Source organism: Meles meles, chromosome 3 (assembly GCF_922984935.1).
Source record: "Meles meles chromosome 3, mMelMel3.1 paternal haplotype, whole genome shotgun sequence".
NCBI lineage: Eukaryota > Metazoa > Chordata > Mammalia > Carnivora > Mustelidae > Meles > Meles meles.
The window spans coordinates 126,457,461-126,473,988 of record NC_060068.1 but is presented as its reverse complement, the minus strand read 5'-3'; the positions used below and the strand labels follow the sequence as shown (position 1 = coordinate 126,473,988).

Sequence of the window (16,528 nt, the reverse complement as noted above, 5' to 3'; positions counted from 1 at the left end):
GTCGTCACTAACCATTTTGATGTTTCCTTGATTTAGAATGTATTTATTTACACTGGAATGATTCTAGTTAAAAAAGTTGTGACCTATCACGCCTTTAGGTAGAGTTTAAAATAATCTGAAAGTTTAGAAATGTCAAAATATTAGTATTTTAGGAACTATACATAAAAGAAAATTCTTATTCTTAAAGTGAATTTTTGAAATATAAATGTTTGGCTTAAGTTTTTATGAAAAATAATGCATGTACAACTCCTCTGTAGTTTTTAAGCCACAGGATTTTTCATGAACAGTCTTGTCAGCATTTGGAAAAATATCTGAATATGTAAAATCAGATGAACTTTAGAAGGGCATTAAGAAGGAGTTTATATGAAGAATTTTAGTATACACAAGCATAAAACATTAGAATTCGTAAGTAGTTTCTTTAGTGGTTTTCCCAAAATTGTTATCAATGTATTTATAGCTATGTAGATTTTAGATTGCTTAAAAATAATAGTTTAGATAATATTGGTAAGTTTTTGGTAAGTGATCATTTTCTGTAGCTTGTACATATCAATGATTTCTCAAATTTCAAGATAAGATATTGATACCATATACAAGGTAACAATTTGGTGGTTTATTTTCAATTAATCAAAAATAAATACTATCTTTTATCACTTATAATTGCCATATTTTTCTTGATAACTTTCTGCTGCAAAAACTTAGGGTATCAGATCAAATTACTCCACTTATTGTGATTAAAAAAAAGAACTATACTATGATAATTGACACTATTTTCTTAAATACTTGCTGGAAAATTTGGAGTTCATACTCATTTCTGACTTAAAGGTGTAGACTCTAATATTTGCTCAGGAAAATTGACCCATGCTTATTTACAAGAGATTCCCTTTGTCTTAGGATAATGATGCTAGAAAAAGGCCACTTAAAAATGGAATCAGTGTTAAAGAAAGAATATTTTCTATCAAATAATAAAAATAATTTATTCTAACTTTATCTTCCAAAAAGAATATTATCAAAAGTATATTTTAATGTTTAATACAATTTATTATTCCAATTATGCTATAATTATGCAAAAGGATAAAGAATAACAGTTTTTGTGCAAGGCATAATATACATTTTATGGCAAAATTGCATGAATGTACAATACATCCTTCACTTTATATTTGAATTTCACAGCATGATCACAGAGAGTTGAATTTTGAAAAAAAAAAAAAAAAGGATGAATTCATCAATTTTCCTAAGGACTATTCATTAACCTTTTATTTAAATAGTTATCAGTCCTCATTCAAGTTGAGATTTTCCTGATTCTTGGTATGATGAGTGATTTTTTTATTGTATCCTGGCTACTTGAAATATTGTATTTTGAAACTCTGGATCTTATCTAAATCTTCTTTTGCAGCAAGCTTCCTCTGATACCAAGCCAGTAGGAAAAATGGGACATTGAGGCTTGACTGCCAGATGGAGGTGAAAGTCCCAAGTTTCTCACTTGGCCTTTTTTGACAAAGCAAGGCCTGGGGAGTAGGGGAGTGGGTGGTGGAATGGATTGAGAAAGGATGCTCTCTTGCCACACCAAGTTGGGATTTTAGACTCTTCACTGGGATTCTGCAGATACCAACGTGACTGAGAGAGAGAGGGACACCTCTTTATAGCTCCCCCATGAATTCTTCAGCGGTGGTAAATTTAAATTTAACATTAATTCTTCTCTGACACCATCAGGGAGAGGAAGGGGTGCATCAGTACCACTGGGTGGGGATGTAAGTGCAGGATCTCCTTAAGGCCACCAATGATGCCTTCCTGTGGGATGTCTGGGAAGGTTCATTCCTACTGGATGAGGATGAATTTCTGCTTCATCACTTGATTCTACCCTGGGGTGTTTGTGGACATAAGGAAGGAACCTTATTTACAGTAGGCTTTACTCTAGGCTTATTTCGCCTGTTTCCACTGGTGTTTTTAATTTACAGATTTCTCCAACACCAGGTCTGGAATACATAAGGCAAAAATAAACCCCAGGGAACTCACAGCTATGTCTTTCTATGTACTCCTCAGGGGGTTTAGCTGTCCTTAGTGGGACAAGTAGAACGGCATGGGGAATTCTATCTTGATCCAAAACCAGAAGTCTGTCAAGTCATCTTTTGAAGAAACTGTAATCATGCCAACCATTTCCATTTTTTTTTCTTGTTCACAGGTTAATTCTGTTAGATCATGGTAATTATGTGGCCTTGCTTATGATCCTAGTGTTTCTTAGCATTACTTGTATTGACTTCATGGAAATCTGCATCTTCACAAGCTTTACAACTTAGACTTACATTGGTACCATAATACTTTCTGTTATCAACAACTAAATAATGATACAGATGTTGATAGGTTGGTTGATATGAGAAGAGATTAGCAGTAAGTGGGTTGGTATGGTGGGGATTAATTTTAGAAGTGATCATTAGTGACTATTTTCATGTTGTAGCAACTTTTGCTCCTGTGTATAGAATTCTATCTATTAAATTCAGGGGACTCGCATACTGAACATTTAGGTAATACAAGTTTTCTATATTGTACTCCCCTATTACTACAGTTAACTTTTATCTTTCTGCCCTCCTAGTAGAAAATCTGTTCAAATGCTGACATTTCCAGTGCTATTTGTATTCCCTGGTATTACCATGACATGATAATTCTGACTTAGCGACATATGTGCTTCTCCTAGTTAAAGGTTATTTCAAAGTGTGAGAAGTTGGTAAAAACTTAGAAAATAAAGCCATGATCACAATACGCTGCCATATCTTTCCTTTGAATTGTGTCCCCAAACAAAACTAGTTGGTCAGAGGCTTATTTTTGATATCTCTTGCAAAATTTCTCTCAAAAAAAGTTCTGAAGAGGATCTGGGTTATACACTGAAGTTATGGTCAAGAAAAAGACAACTCAAAGACAAAGAGATTTACCAAGAGAATTATTTTTAAACACTTGTGTTCTGCTATCCTGGTCACCTAACAGTTTTAGACATTAATTTTATCTCCCAGCATCCTAAATTATACTCAAATTCTAAAATACAGATACGGATTTTTAAAATAAAAATAGTGACCTTGGCCTTGATGATATAACTTGGGGCCACACTGGGCAGTTCACTGGCATCGACCATAAAACAGATACCTGAGATGAAATAAGTTTGAAACATCATCCACATCCACTTTAATACAGTATCAGAGACACTGGAGGCAGATAGAAGGTAAACATATGTTTCATGAATACTGAAATATGATGACTCTTTCTATCTTCTGCAAGAAAGTAAAGAAGGAAAGAAATGTTGACTGCTTTCCACTAGAAATCTTAGCTTGGAGAATCACACAATGACTAGTCTCTCTCTTCCATTCAAAGCTGCCATGGAGCTTAATAAAGACATAATTATACAAGATGAATTAAAGCAAAATCAACCTTCCATCAATGAGCAAAGTAAGTGCAAAACAATAAGTTGACGTGGTATTAAAATTCCCATATGCTGTTTACATTCTGAGCAGAAGAGTATGACGTGAGAGTTTTGTGCTGTGAGATAAACTACGTGAAAAATGTTTGTCTGAAATCAGTGTATATAGGGGAATATTTGGGAACAGTTTGGTAAGAGCACACTGAAGGGGGCCTGATGACTTCCTGGAGTAAACTCAGAGTCCTTCCAAGTAGTGAGTCTACCGCTAGATGAACATCTGCTGGGGAAGCTGCGAAAGGATGAACGGTTGGACCAGTAGATGACCTTTCATGGCTCCTTGTCCTTTTCCTATATAGTATTTATCACTGTATAAATTGTACTTTGTTTATGGGATTCTTTGATTAATGTCTCTTTCCCAATTAGACTGTAAATGTCATGGGCTCCATTTTTATAAGGCTTACTGTTATATCCCCAATGCGTAGCATAGCACTAGGAACAATAAATATTTGTTGAATGATTTAATAAATGACAGATCCATTTTTCCTTTCCACCGTGTATGTGCTTGTCAGCTTCATATGTTAAGCCAGCAAACTTGGAAATGGCTTGGGCCAGAATCTGTCCCACGTACTTAGAATAAGATTACTATTCTTTTGAGTTAGTTGAGGATAAAAGGTACCAAACTAGGAATTGTGAGGAAAGGGTAGCATTGGGAGACCATGGTCCTACTGGAAAATGACTATAAGGAGTTTAGAAGGTAGTATTTTTGAGGAAACTTTTCTGAATTTAGACTAAAACCTGGCTTCCTATAAGCCAGTGTAAACATAGTTAATTTTCCCAATGATTTCTCTACCTCATCTCCAATTTTCTTTACAGTGTTGCTTGTTTGTGGTTTATGGGGCTGTAAGGTTAAAGTTGAAACTCTTAAAGTATGCTATTTTCTGACATTTGTGGTTACTTTAAAAGTTGTGCTAATTTTAAATGATTTATGATGATTTCAAGTTTGTTTTAACAGAAAAAAAACAATATTTTAATTTCTTATCATCAAATAAATTTGATAACCAAAGAAGAAGACTGCATTTATTCCATGGCTTTCCATGCCCTAGGCGTATTGCCTGTTACTTTGCATACCCAGATTGAAAAGCACATGGGATGCTCTGAAAACTGAAGCTTCCTTTCCTCACACAGATGTTTCTCTTTTCCTGAGGAGGTCTTTGAAACTAGTTCCAGATAATGAGATGTGGGAAAACCATCAGGAAAGTTGCCTTAATACATACACACTCCATTTCAAATGGAATCGTATAGCTAAAAATTCCCACATGTGGAATAAAAACATGTGTGTTTTCCCTTGACTTGTTTTCATTTATTGTAGGAAAAGGGAACATTGTATTTCCTGCCTGTCCAGAGCAAACATGAGCTCTAGAAACAAGATGGGAGAATGCTCATATTAAGTGACTCTTCATTTACTGAAGACAAGAAAACAAAAACAGAAAAGTATTGTAACATCAGACATATATGAACTTAACTTTCATTTTATAGACTACTGAAACTAAAATAAACATTTTAGTGTACAATTATGAGAAAATACCTACGTACCAAGGATGTCAACTGGAACAGAGTACCTGGGCAAGGGATCTCAGACATCATAAAATATGCACAGGGAATAAATAACAGCATTTAGTACCATGCTGGTGGTGGTGAGGACTTCCTCTTGCCTGCCCAGTAAGCAGGAAATCACCCCATCCCCACAGGAAGTTTTGCTTAGGTTAGCTCTCCAATGAATAGATTTCACTCTGCAGAGGCAATTATGTATAAAATTGGGTTTGATCCCATTTACACAGCTAACTAAAGAAGACTGTGGAACTTCAACGTGTTGGCAAAGTTGGAAAGTAGAACCTCAGAATATTACAAATTAAAGTCGCACTACGTTAATACAAATGGTTGCAAACACTTTTTAAAATAAAAGCTGAGAAATGATGCCATGTATGTGGAGTATCATAGAGTAGTTATGTTATGTCGTAAGTTTAGCGATATGATGGATAGGGAGTGACCCTAATATAATCAGTATATACAAAGTAAATCATGGATTTGGTGTTATTTATAAGGTTTTCCTCGCTAATAGCATGGAACTGCATTTCTTTACTGCATTTTCCCCCATTGTCTGTAACTTGGTTAAAGACCAAAAAAAAAAAAAAAATCAGCTATATATGTCAGTAAATAGAATGTACCACATGATTTCATCTAATTTGCATTGAAAGCTTAAAATGTCTTGTAAGAAGCTGTAAGAGTGAAATACACAGATAGAGCGTTCACTGTGCCAAAATGTTGCCAGGCTGGTTTTTGATTCGGAGCATTTCACATTGTAGAATGAGCAGATGCTTGGAATCTGCAGATTAGAGGTGTATTGTGGATCTGCCACTGGCCTAGGCATGACCTTGGAAATCTTCAACGCCTAAACTGCTGGGCTATTATGATATTTAAATGAGATTTAAAGCCTGTACACTGTCTGCCCATGCCCAACATGTGGTAACATAAAAATGGTCAATAAAAGTCTATTCTCTTCCGCTTCCCATTCATGCACACATTCACTCTCCATAGGTGAAACCTACTTGTGGTTTTAAGCTGAAGACATTGTTTGATATCATTAAAAATGTAAGGACTGACTCTTCATCCCAAGGATGCGAACTTAAATAATACATTACATAGTTTATTTAAAAAAAATTTGCTGTATATTATCACATAGAAGATACACAGTGATCCTGAGAGGAATTTAAGAGATTAATACCCAGATTTTACAGATGAGAAAACTGGGGCTCAAGGAGTAAGAGACTTGCCACAATGAGACTTACCAGTGGGAAGCTGGGACCAGTACCCAGGTCTCCTGGCCACCACTCACATTTATTGGAGGATTAAGGTTCTTTGACATGAAGACAGACTGCTCAAGGATCAGATCCATGTTTTGCTACAATCTAGATGTGTGACCTTGGGTAAGTCACTTAAATTCTCTGTTCCTCTGTTCCTCAGTTTCCTTACAAAACGATTACAATAATATTATCTTCTTCATAAAGTTGCTGTAAAACTTAAAAACATAAAATAGAAGTTGCCAAACCAAAGATGCCCAGAGCAAAGTAAGCGCTTGGTATATGTTAGCTATTATTACAAATCCCATGTTTTTTCAGCTACATGTGCTACCTAGACAACAGTAAATGCTGTAACATTTTTTAAACAAAATCTGAGCATTCTGGCCTAGGGTTAAAAGTAATCGTAGATGTTTACTTTTTTGCTCTCAAATTTACCCCAATATCCTAAATACTCTTGCTCATATATTCCTGTATACCATGGAAATCTGGTGGCAGATTTATTTTTATTTATTTATTTATTTTTGGATGGGAAAAACCACCTGTCTGCTCTTTGTAAGAATAAATTTCCACTTTGTAAGGCATTTCAGAATTTGTAATCAGTCTCTCTGTTGCTGTCACCTTAGGAACTAACTTCACCCTTGCGGAACTGGGAATCTGTGAGCCCTCCCCGCACCGAAGTGGCTACTGTTCTGACATGGGGATCCTTCACCAGGGCTACTCTCTGAGCACAGGGTCTGACGCCGACTCCGACACAGAGGGAGGGATGTCTCCAGAACACGCCATCAGACTGTGGGGGAGAGGGATAAAATCCAGACGCAGTTCCGGCCTGTCCAGTCGCGAGAACTCAGCCCTTACTTTGACCGATTCTGACAACGAAAATAAGTCAGATGATGAGAACGGTAGGCCTGCTTCTTAAATACCTTTTTGTGTTCTGGGTACGGCACATTGTGGCGTTTGGGATGCCTGTTTTTTAATAAAGAGGAGTATAAAACCATTCATTTTCTTTTAAATCAACCTTGTCTACCCACTCTGCGCTCGGGAAAAATAAACCAGCAAACCTCCAGCACACAAGAAGTGAGGAGAGAATTTTAAAATCACATTTTGACGATAACACAGTATTCAGGTATAGTTGGTTGGTCTTATTAGCAAGTAAATTACATTGCAAAAGAGGCAACTTGATAAACTATGACCTATACCTAGAAAATGTCCTCTCACCACAAGTTTCTAGGTCTTCGTATTGATTTCCCCTTCCCAGTAAATGGCAACCTAGGGTATTTTTTTTTTTTTCATGAAGATCTCTTAAGAATCCTACCTTATCTTAGACTTTCATTTCCAGGCGGCAATGCCTCATATCCGTATTGAAGATCAAACCTGGAACAGATGCTCTGGAGTTTAATAATGACAAATAGGAAGAGACTTGTCTTCAAAAAAAAGTATTCTCTTCTCTGTTTACTTTTCTCCTTGGTACCTATGTAGGTTAATGGCTTCCCTCATCTTCTATCACAAATCACTATTGCTTATCCATCAGCTTCGTAGATGGGTTTTAATGAAACTTTGAAAATTAAATGTTTCCGATCATTAAGCAGTAAATATAGGGAAGCCTAAGCAAGTCATTAAAGAGATAAGGTGCTTATTTGTGGATTTCTTAGCGACTCAGAGCGATGTTTAGTCAAAAACATCTTTTAAAAGATAAATTGCATTAGGTACAGCTGATTTATGAAGCAAACATCAAATGCTGTGTGGTTTGTTATGAATATATTGTGTGTTTGCTGAAAGAATTGCCATTAAAATGTTTACAAACAGATCAGTTAAGAATGTTTATATAAAATATTATAAACTTCTACTAGAGCAGCTTTAAGTATTTTCTTGCATTTAAAAAAAGAAAAAGAAATTTGCAGGCGGACAGCTTGTTGTGAATGCGAAAGCATAGCTAAATATCATTTAATCTCAAAACTGTGTTGAAAATACATCATTTCCTGGGTAAGTCGCATATATCCAAAAAGATGTCACTTTGTGGAATTTAAATTTGTGTTTAATTCTGAAATAATTTATTCTACTGTGGGGACAAGGAGCTGTGTCTTACTTATGCCTCCGTTCATGTAGCTAATCAAGGTGTACTCTCAAGGAAAAATCTGTACTTGACTCCTTTTGAATTTTAACAAAATTCTGACACTTGGCACATTCAACACTCTAAGGTACTTATTTGATAGGAAATTACTTTTAGAAGTTTTCATAAAGGCGTACATTGAATCCATCTACTGATGTACTTTTTCAGCTCTGAGTGTGTCAGATACTATTTAAGTGGAGGCAGTATGATTGCCTAATAAATAAAATCACTTGCAATCCAAGAATTTATGGCACATTTTAAACAAGGTATTTTGGCCAGTCTTCCATGGTGGCATTCTCACTGGCCTGATGGGAACCATCTGTACAAAATTTATGCACATTGGCAGAGTCCCCACCCTCTGTTTTTAAACCTATAGACATCTTAAAAACTTAACTGATGAGGAGAGTTTTCCAGTGAAGCAAAGGGAGCAAAAAAAAAAAAAAAAAAAAAACTTGCCTTGATTTCACCTAAAGTGTTATGGATAGGAGAATTTCAGAATGAATGATGTATTGGGGAGACCAAAAGTAGTCTCTCTTTTTTCCAGTATGATTTAAAACATCATCCTTGAACATTTTCACCTCTGAGGAGTCTATATAAATCCCTATGTATGGAGAGAAAATAAACCCTTAAATCTAGTGTCTTGATTTTTTTCCTGTAACTCCAGTTATAAGGCAGTCAGTATTGCATCAAGAAATCTGTACTTGGAAGTACTGAGGGACCCTTTCGTGCCTGCATCTGGCAGAGCACGAAGGAGGTAAGGAAGCAGAGTTCAGGCTCAGTGCTAACTGGTTATTTTAAAATGTACAGATAAAATGTGTTTCATTTTCTCTTTTCTTAAATGTTTCAGTATACCACATATTCAGAAGATGTACCTAATGCATATTCTCTTCTCATTTGGGGCCAAGAATAAAAATAAGGAATTTGACACGTCACATCGTGAACTCTTTAAGCAAATAAAAAGGGAGGCGCAAGTCACTCTGCAGGCTGAGGTGTTAACTTTAGGAAACTTCTTGCTCTTTCTCTTTGACAAATTCGGTTTGGCTCACAAAGAAATCAATGCATTTTCACATCACTGACTTTATGAAGTTTGGGAATGTATTATCATATAGATTGACAGTTGCCCCACTGGTTCCACACCACAGCGTGGACACTTACAAAGCCGTCATTAATTTCTCACACTTGTACCCCACGATGGCTTCCTCCATAATAAACACTCTGTCCTTCAGAACCCAATCAATAACCTTTTAGGCATGCCTCTCTTGAAGAGGAAGTTAAAGAATCTGTACTTTGAGAAGGAAGCTCTCCGATTCAATTTTAGATTTTAAAGCTATATGCTCATAAAACGCATCTTTTCTTTGTGTCCCAGATGTTTTCATTTCATGTCTATGGTGGGATCTTGGGGTACCTCGATTTTCACAGGGCTTATTCAAAACTGCCCTTAAAACATTCCAGTTGTGGTTTTGCTAAGCAAGGTTAGAATGTGAAGGCAGATCCAAAAACCAAATTCTCTTTCTGTGGTGTGAAACATGTATCCAGCAGTCAGACTCATGGAATAAAAACCCTGACTGCCAGCAGTTCCTCCTGCATGAGCCTGTGACACAAAGGACCTGCTAGGAACTTGAGAGTCCCATCACACTGAACACATGATAAATATGTCCTTTTTTTAATCTTTTTCCTTCACAGCTCTGCATCTTACACGCACTGTATGTATGGCCACCAAATTAACATTGTGCTGGCTTTGCTTGCTTTAAATAAATACAGCTCTCAGGTTCAAGTGGTTTTATCAGGTCGTTTGACTGTACGTTAAAGATGGCTTAGTTAGAAATGGCAGTGAGTTGAGAACAGCGAGGCCAAGTTTTTGCTGCTGTGTAATTTGACGCATCTTTAGAAAGAGCTTCCTCGGTGACTTTAAATTAGAATCATCCCTTTTTTGGGGTAATAAATGTCCCACTTAAAATATGTCCTCTCGGAGGCCCTTTGTATCACCTGAGTTATGGAGAAAATGGGACAGTCACTAATACACAAGAATAACTAATTGCCTCTTTAAAAATGCAGAAAAGCACACACTGTAAAAAATCTGGTCTATGTACTCTTGACTCCCTTAGGCGGTTGCTTCACCTTGGGGACTTAAAATATCCTTGGGTGGTTTTTTTTTTTTTGTTTTTTTGGGTTTTTTTTTTCCCCAGCATAATTCTAGTTTTAGTTATTTTGTTAGAAATCCAGAAACAAAAGAACAAAATAAAACACAAAGAAGAAAAGCTTGTCTGTGGAATAGAGAGCCAGAAATTACAGAAAACTAAATCTGTCCTTGGTAAAGAAGAAAATTAGCCTTCCCTTACCCTCTCTGCTTTCACCCAAAGTAAATAAGGACAATGTTCATTTTCATCTCTTGTCAATTGGGAAATTTACAATTCTCATAATGTACTTTGAGGTTGAAAATATAAATGTTGGGTTAATTTCATTGCATTTCACAAAATGCATTTATAAAACAAGCTGGCTCTTGGTATATAATGGATTTGTGTAAAGTGTATTTGTGGAACATAGATTCTATTAGATTGTGAGTCCTCTTGGCTGAAGGCTGCAGTGTTCCTGCCTCTTGAGGAGGACATGAACACACCCAGGTACTCAGTGCATGTTAATTGAGGCATGAGAAATGAACTCTGAGGAAGGAAGGATTTTCCTTAATACCGGGGACAATATCTATGGGTTATTGCCACCAACCACATTGCATTCACTTATTTGCCATGCCAGGTGAGTTTCTCAGGTCTTTTTCCTTTCTCTTCAAAAAGGAACCCATCAATAAATTCATTAGAGTGCTCTGTAAGTATGCACATCCAAGACCTGCTAGTGGGTTTCTATTTCTGACCCACTCTATTATACTTACATATGCTTAAGTTTATTTTATTTTATAATGCATTCTACTCCTTTCTTCTTCCCCATTTTCTTACATGTAAAATTTACAGAGAATGCCTGGAACAGATATAAAGACTTACTATAAGCACCAGATAATTATAGCCCAGGGCTCATAATTTTGCTCTTAAAGTCGGGAGTAAGAATAGTAAACAAGCTACAGAAATCATGCCATAATACTCAACTGTACTTTCGATGTTAATACAGGGATGATTTCTTTACCAGCCAAACTTTATGGAAAAAAAATTCCATGGAGAGAAAATACTCTCTCAATTCCTTAAAAACAAAACAAAAACAAAACAAAACAAAACAAAAAAACATGGAAGAAAACAAAACAAACTTTAAATCCATTTTGATGACAGTTTTTCAAATGGTATTTTTAAGCTTTATTTTTTTATACTTGCAAATTTGGAAGAAAAATATTAGTAAGGAATGTTAAATGAGTCATCATGGATTGAAAAGTTAAAATCATGAGGAAAAAAAAACAATCACCGGTCAGAAGGTTCTTATTCTTGTCTATTCCTAAATGAAAGGATGATATGATTTTAAGAACTCCTCCATTCCCTAGAAGTTCAGATATTAGAGGCTATAGAGGCCCCTTATTTTACAAAAGGATTATTAACGAGAGTCTTAAATATATCATCATTGCAATGCTGAACTACAGGTGATAATAATATAGAACCCAATGGAAAATTTAAGACTATCACATTGTCACCTGACTTGGTACATTAAGAAGTGGAAGGATGTATGTTTTGCAAAGGAACCTGTATAAGACTTAAGAGAGTTAAGGTTTTTGGCAAATGAAAGCAATGCTTACATTACTTGAAAGTAGAACAGAAGACTTGAAAGAGTGTCAATACTGCATGTTCCAGATTATAAACTTTAGTGGCATGGTTTTTAGTTATTTATATATTTCTTTCTTTCCTTTGGTGGTTTCTTTCATGTTTGTTAATGCTCCCGGGGGCTATCAAGGAATGGCTCCATTCAATAAATACAATAAATAAAATGAAGCACTAAGCCTTACTTTTGGCAAGGGCAGTCTGATTATTACACGTGTAATCTCTGGGCCTTCAGGGAGACATTGGGCTTGGTGGATAATCATTTGGTTTTAAGCTGCTGAGTTCCTGATATCTGTACTTTCAGTTCAGTTAAGCAGCAAAGGCAGTAACCGGGTGAGAGGCAAACTGCTTTTTGCCACTTCACCATTGGAAGCCTCTTCACTCAGAAAACTCTTTACATTTCTGCTTATTGTTCAGTCACTTTTTAGTTTGGTTGTTTTTTGTCAAGGATCAAATTAAATTTAAATTTGGGGGAGAGACACAATCAAGTGTTAGAGCCATAAATTAAATGAGTTAAAGCTAAGGAAGTTGATAGTATACATTTTCTGTGGACAACTGCATCCGGATGAACCTACACAAAATAAAATATGAAGCTAAAAAGGGGTTACAAAGACACATGATAAGTAATGAGATACTTCATTTACCTATTTTGACACTAGGACACAGGGGAAGGAGAGAATTTCAGGTAATAGATTTGTAAGTAGGATAGAAATTATGGATATGTAGGTATTGTGGATAGATATTCTTATACCTAATAGTAAAAATGTTACTTGTGATTTCATGTTGAGTATTATTTAGGGCTAGTCGAAAGAAGAAACTTGAAAATTGCCCTTTCCGGTTTCCCTAAACTCAGTTTGAGGCATGTTAAAGTCATCCAAGGTTGAGGGAAGAGATTCACAGAATGGTCATTAACATAGAGGCTATGAACTGTAGTTCATGAGTTGTTTTATTTGGTCAGTCCCGTGTTTAAAAAATTTGACATTACGAATCAACATTTTTAAGTAGAATTTTTTATTGTTGGCTTCTCTTGAAATATACAAGATGTAGTAGCACTTGTCCAGCTTTCCTTCTGGACAAGTTTGGTTAGAAATAGTCACCATGGTAGTTCTAGATGGGCCCATGTCACCTGGTTCACCTGAGCTCCCTTCAGTCAACTCCACTCATTTCCAGTCTGCTTAGCCTTGTACCATTTGAGTTACCAGCCTTGACCTGTGTGCCCACTTCGAGGAAACCACAGACAATAAAAATGGTAGAAAGAAAGCTAGAAACCAGCACTGTTAGCTTCATTTCACGTGTTTAAAATAGTGATGTTGCTTGCATTTTGTTAAGTTTGACTCATCTGGAGGATGGGCTTAATTTTGCTAGGCCAAATTTAAAAAGTAATTTTAAGGTGTTCTGATAAAATTAAATCAAATGAAAATCAATTTAATTTGGAGATTAAGAAAGTAGTTGTATGTGTGTGGGAGGGGGATGGCGAGTACATGATCCACCGACCCCATCTTCTGCCATACTAAGAAGTTACAGTCAGAATTTTTGATTCTAACACATATAAGCTATTTTAAAGTAAACGTATCTAGGTGGAGTTTTAGGAAGGAGACAGAGGGAAAACCTCCTTTAAAACTTTAGCTATTTCAGCTGACTGAGGAAAACCCCAGGGCTTTTTAGGAGGAAGCCATTTCCTCCTCTCAGGAGGAAAATGACTTTGTACTAATTATGTTCAGTTTTGATCAGGCAAAGGGTTTATGGAGTCTGTTACAATAAAGTGGAAGACAATAAAACAAAGGCTAGAAGAGGAAAATGCAGTGATATACAAAAGGACTCCAGTGTCCCAAGAAAGAAAGACTTGGAGCGATGCTGGATAATGCTGAGCTGGGAACAAGAACTGGAAACAGTGCTCCACAAACTGAGAAATGCTCCTCTGAAGTGGATAAGCAGGATCCCTGAGTGTTATTCAGGGATGGCTCTTGCTCAGAGTGTAGTATACTTCCAGTTCTCTTCGCGTCCTAGGGATATTTGCAAAGGGGAGAAAGTAATTGAAATACAAGCATATTTACTAATGGAAGGGGCTGAAATACCCAAGTTGGCATTCTTTGGGAATTCCATTCATGGAGGCTTGCTCTGGCCTAGAGGGATGAGGAAAGACTGATACTACAGCAGTATCTCTCCTTGTCTTAAACATAAAAACGAGGGGCATGGACTTACACAGAGTCTGGGCACAAGAGGAGGGTTGGGAAGTATTTCTTCATTTTATGCAAGAAATACATTATCACACATACACTGATACAAAAGGATCTTTGAAATTAGTTTTAAAAAGAGGAAAGTTGGTATTCAGAAAGTAATGCATATTGGTTAAATACACATATTTTAAAAAACGCTTATATGATGCTGACAAAACTATGTTCCTCTTTATTTAGAGTTGATGAAAAGCAGCTAAATAATCTCAGATGAGGTAACAATCTAATTCGGAGGATCCCTCTTTAATTTCCGAAAAGATTTAAGGAAGGGCTGCTGGATGCTCAGCATTATACAAAAGCAGTGTGTGTGTCTCTTTGTGTGTGTGTGTCTGTCTGTTTGGGGTTCATGGAGGTAGAGGGAATTCAGCTGGGAGGAGGGCTATTATTGAGAAGGATAGACATCGAGAAATGCAAACTGATCCAAGTCCAGGGAGATGATCACATAAGGTCATACACCAAAATGCCAAAATGAGTATTGTCAATGTTTGGAAGTATAGTTTTAGGGGAAGCAGGGAAGGGAGACATGTGCTGACCTTTGACTTGAACTCCGATGGTCCTCTTAGACCAGGGGGCATTCCCTTTAAAGCATCAAACCACTGTTCAATTATGTTCCCATCCACTCAAGTCAGAATGCAGGTAAAAGGACCCACTTTTTCTCTGTTCCCACCCAAGAACTCTTCCCTCCAGGACCGCTCAACCAGTATGAATCTGTCAGAGATACAATGTTTGATTTGATGGGGAGGCTGATTTCTTTGCAACTTAAAATATATTCTTCTGTGTCCTTCCTCTCTTCCCAACCCTGATCTCTGCCCTTAGGACTTTAGGCTCAATCACTGCATCGGTGAGCTAATTTCTTTATTATTTCATTCCACTCTCTTGTTAAGATTAGTGGGATTAGGTTTTCAAAATCTGATTTGAGCATCATGGTTCACTGGGGTGCAAAAAGTATTAAAAGTTCTATTTATATTTACTTTTCTGTACATTTATCCTTTAAAATTTCTATTTTTGAGTATGTTTTATCCTGCATATATTATTATATGTGCACACACACATACATATGATAGATTATGTAAATGCAAAAGTGTATACCTTGGATGTGTCTCCAAAAGTTTTATATTGATATAGGCGTGTGACAGAATGTTAAGTGAATATTGTTTTAGACATTTTATTTCCCAGGAGATGAAGTCTAAGCAGCCAGACTCTCCTTGGAATATTTGGAGAATCCATTATCTTGTGGCAACCTGTTAGATATTTCTTATCGTTCATAGCTATCTGTACTGATCGTGCCTTACTATTTTTTTGATGCCGTTTCTATTTTCTTCTCTCAATTCCCTGTGTCAACTTTCACTTCTTATATGGAGAGATAAAAATATGTACTTCGCTGTTTATTGAAGAAAGCAAGAACCCCTATACATTTATAGAGAAAATTTCCATCTACTCTCAGTAGGGAAATAAGAAAATAAACATTACCTATGTTGGCAGACTGGTATAATTGGGGCAGCTTTGAGGAGGTGGAGTTTTAATTAGGTTGTAAATTAGGGTTAGAGTTTAAATGAGAGGAAATGAGATGATGGATATTGCAAATGAAGAAAAAACAATGTGTATGATGGCTGCAGGATAGGAAGGTGGTTGTAAAAATGATGATGATGTTTCAGGAATATTACTTTCCATCAAATTCCAACTCTAGTCAGACTAATGGGAACATAGTGATTTTTATTGGACTGTGGTAGAAATATATCAATAGATCCTAGCTAGCCAAGAACTTTGACTTTCATCCTAAGGAAGTAAGGTCTGACCAAGAAGACATGAGAGAATTACTGGAAGTTTATTCGAGCAGAGACTGTTATGTTTTAGGAAGCATCCAGTTAAAATGCACATGTACACAAATGCGTGTTTGGACAGGAAGCTAACAAAACTAGACATAGTGGTATCAGAGAAGGGAACGATAATCCAGGTAGGAGGTCATAAGATATTCCTGGATTACAGAGATTCTGGCTCCTGCTTTTTGTTGTTTCAGGAGGAGAAATTAACCCCTGACTAGCATATGAATGGTGGATATAACTAAAATACTAAAATTTGAAAACTATCTAATTAGAAGCTCATGGAGTGCAGGGGATATTCCTGGCGGTTGTCTGTGATGCTTACACACATAACACAGTGTTAGAACAGCTAGATGC

General features: G+C 36.4%; 1 protein-coding gene across 2 annotated transcripts in view; it reads left to right on the top strand.

Moving 5' to 3' along the window:
- The window catches only part of TENM2 (teneurin transmembrane protein 2), a 1,229,820-nt gene that overhangs the window by 367,455 nt on the left and 845,837 nt on the right, over positions 1 to 16,528 (top strand). The window contains exons 4-5 of one of the 2 annotated variants that reach the window (XM_046000940.1): positions 3,358 to 3,432; positions 6,885 to 7,160. In XM_046000940.1, coding sequence (XP_045856896.1) covers positions 3,358 to 3,432; positions 6,885 to 7,160 — 351 coding nt within the window. The remainder of the gene's footprint in view (positions 1 to 3,357; positions 3,433 to 6,884; positions 7,161 to 16,528) is intronic. The other variant, XM_046000941.1, reaches the window with a different exon arrangement.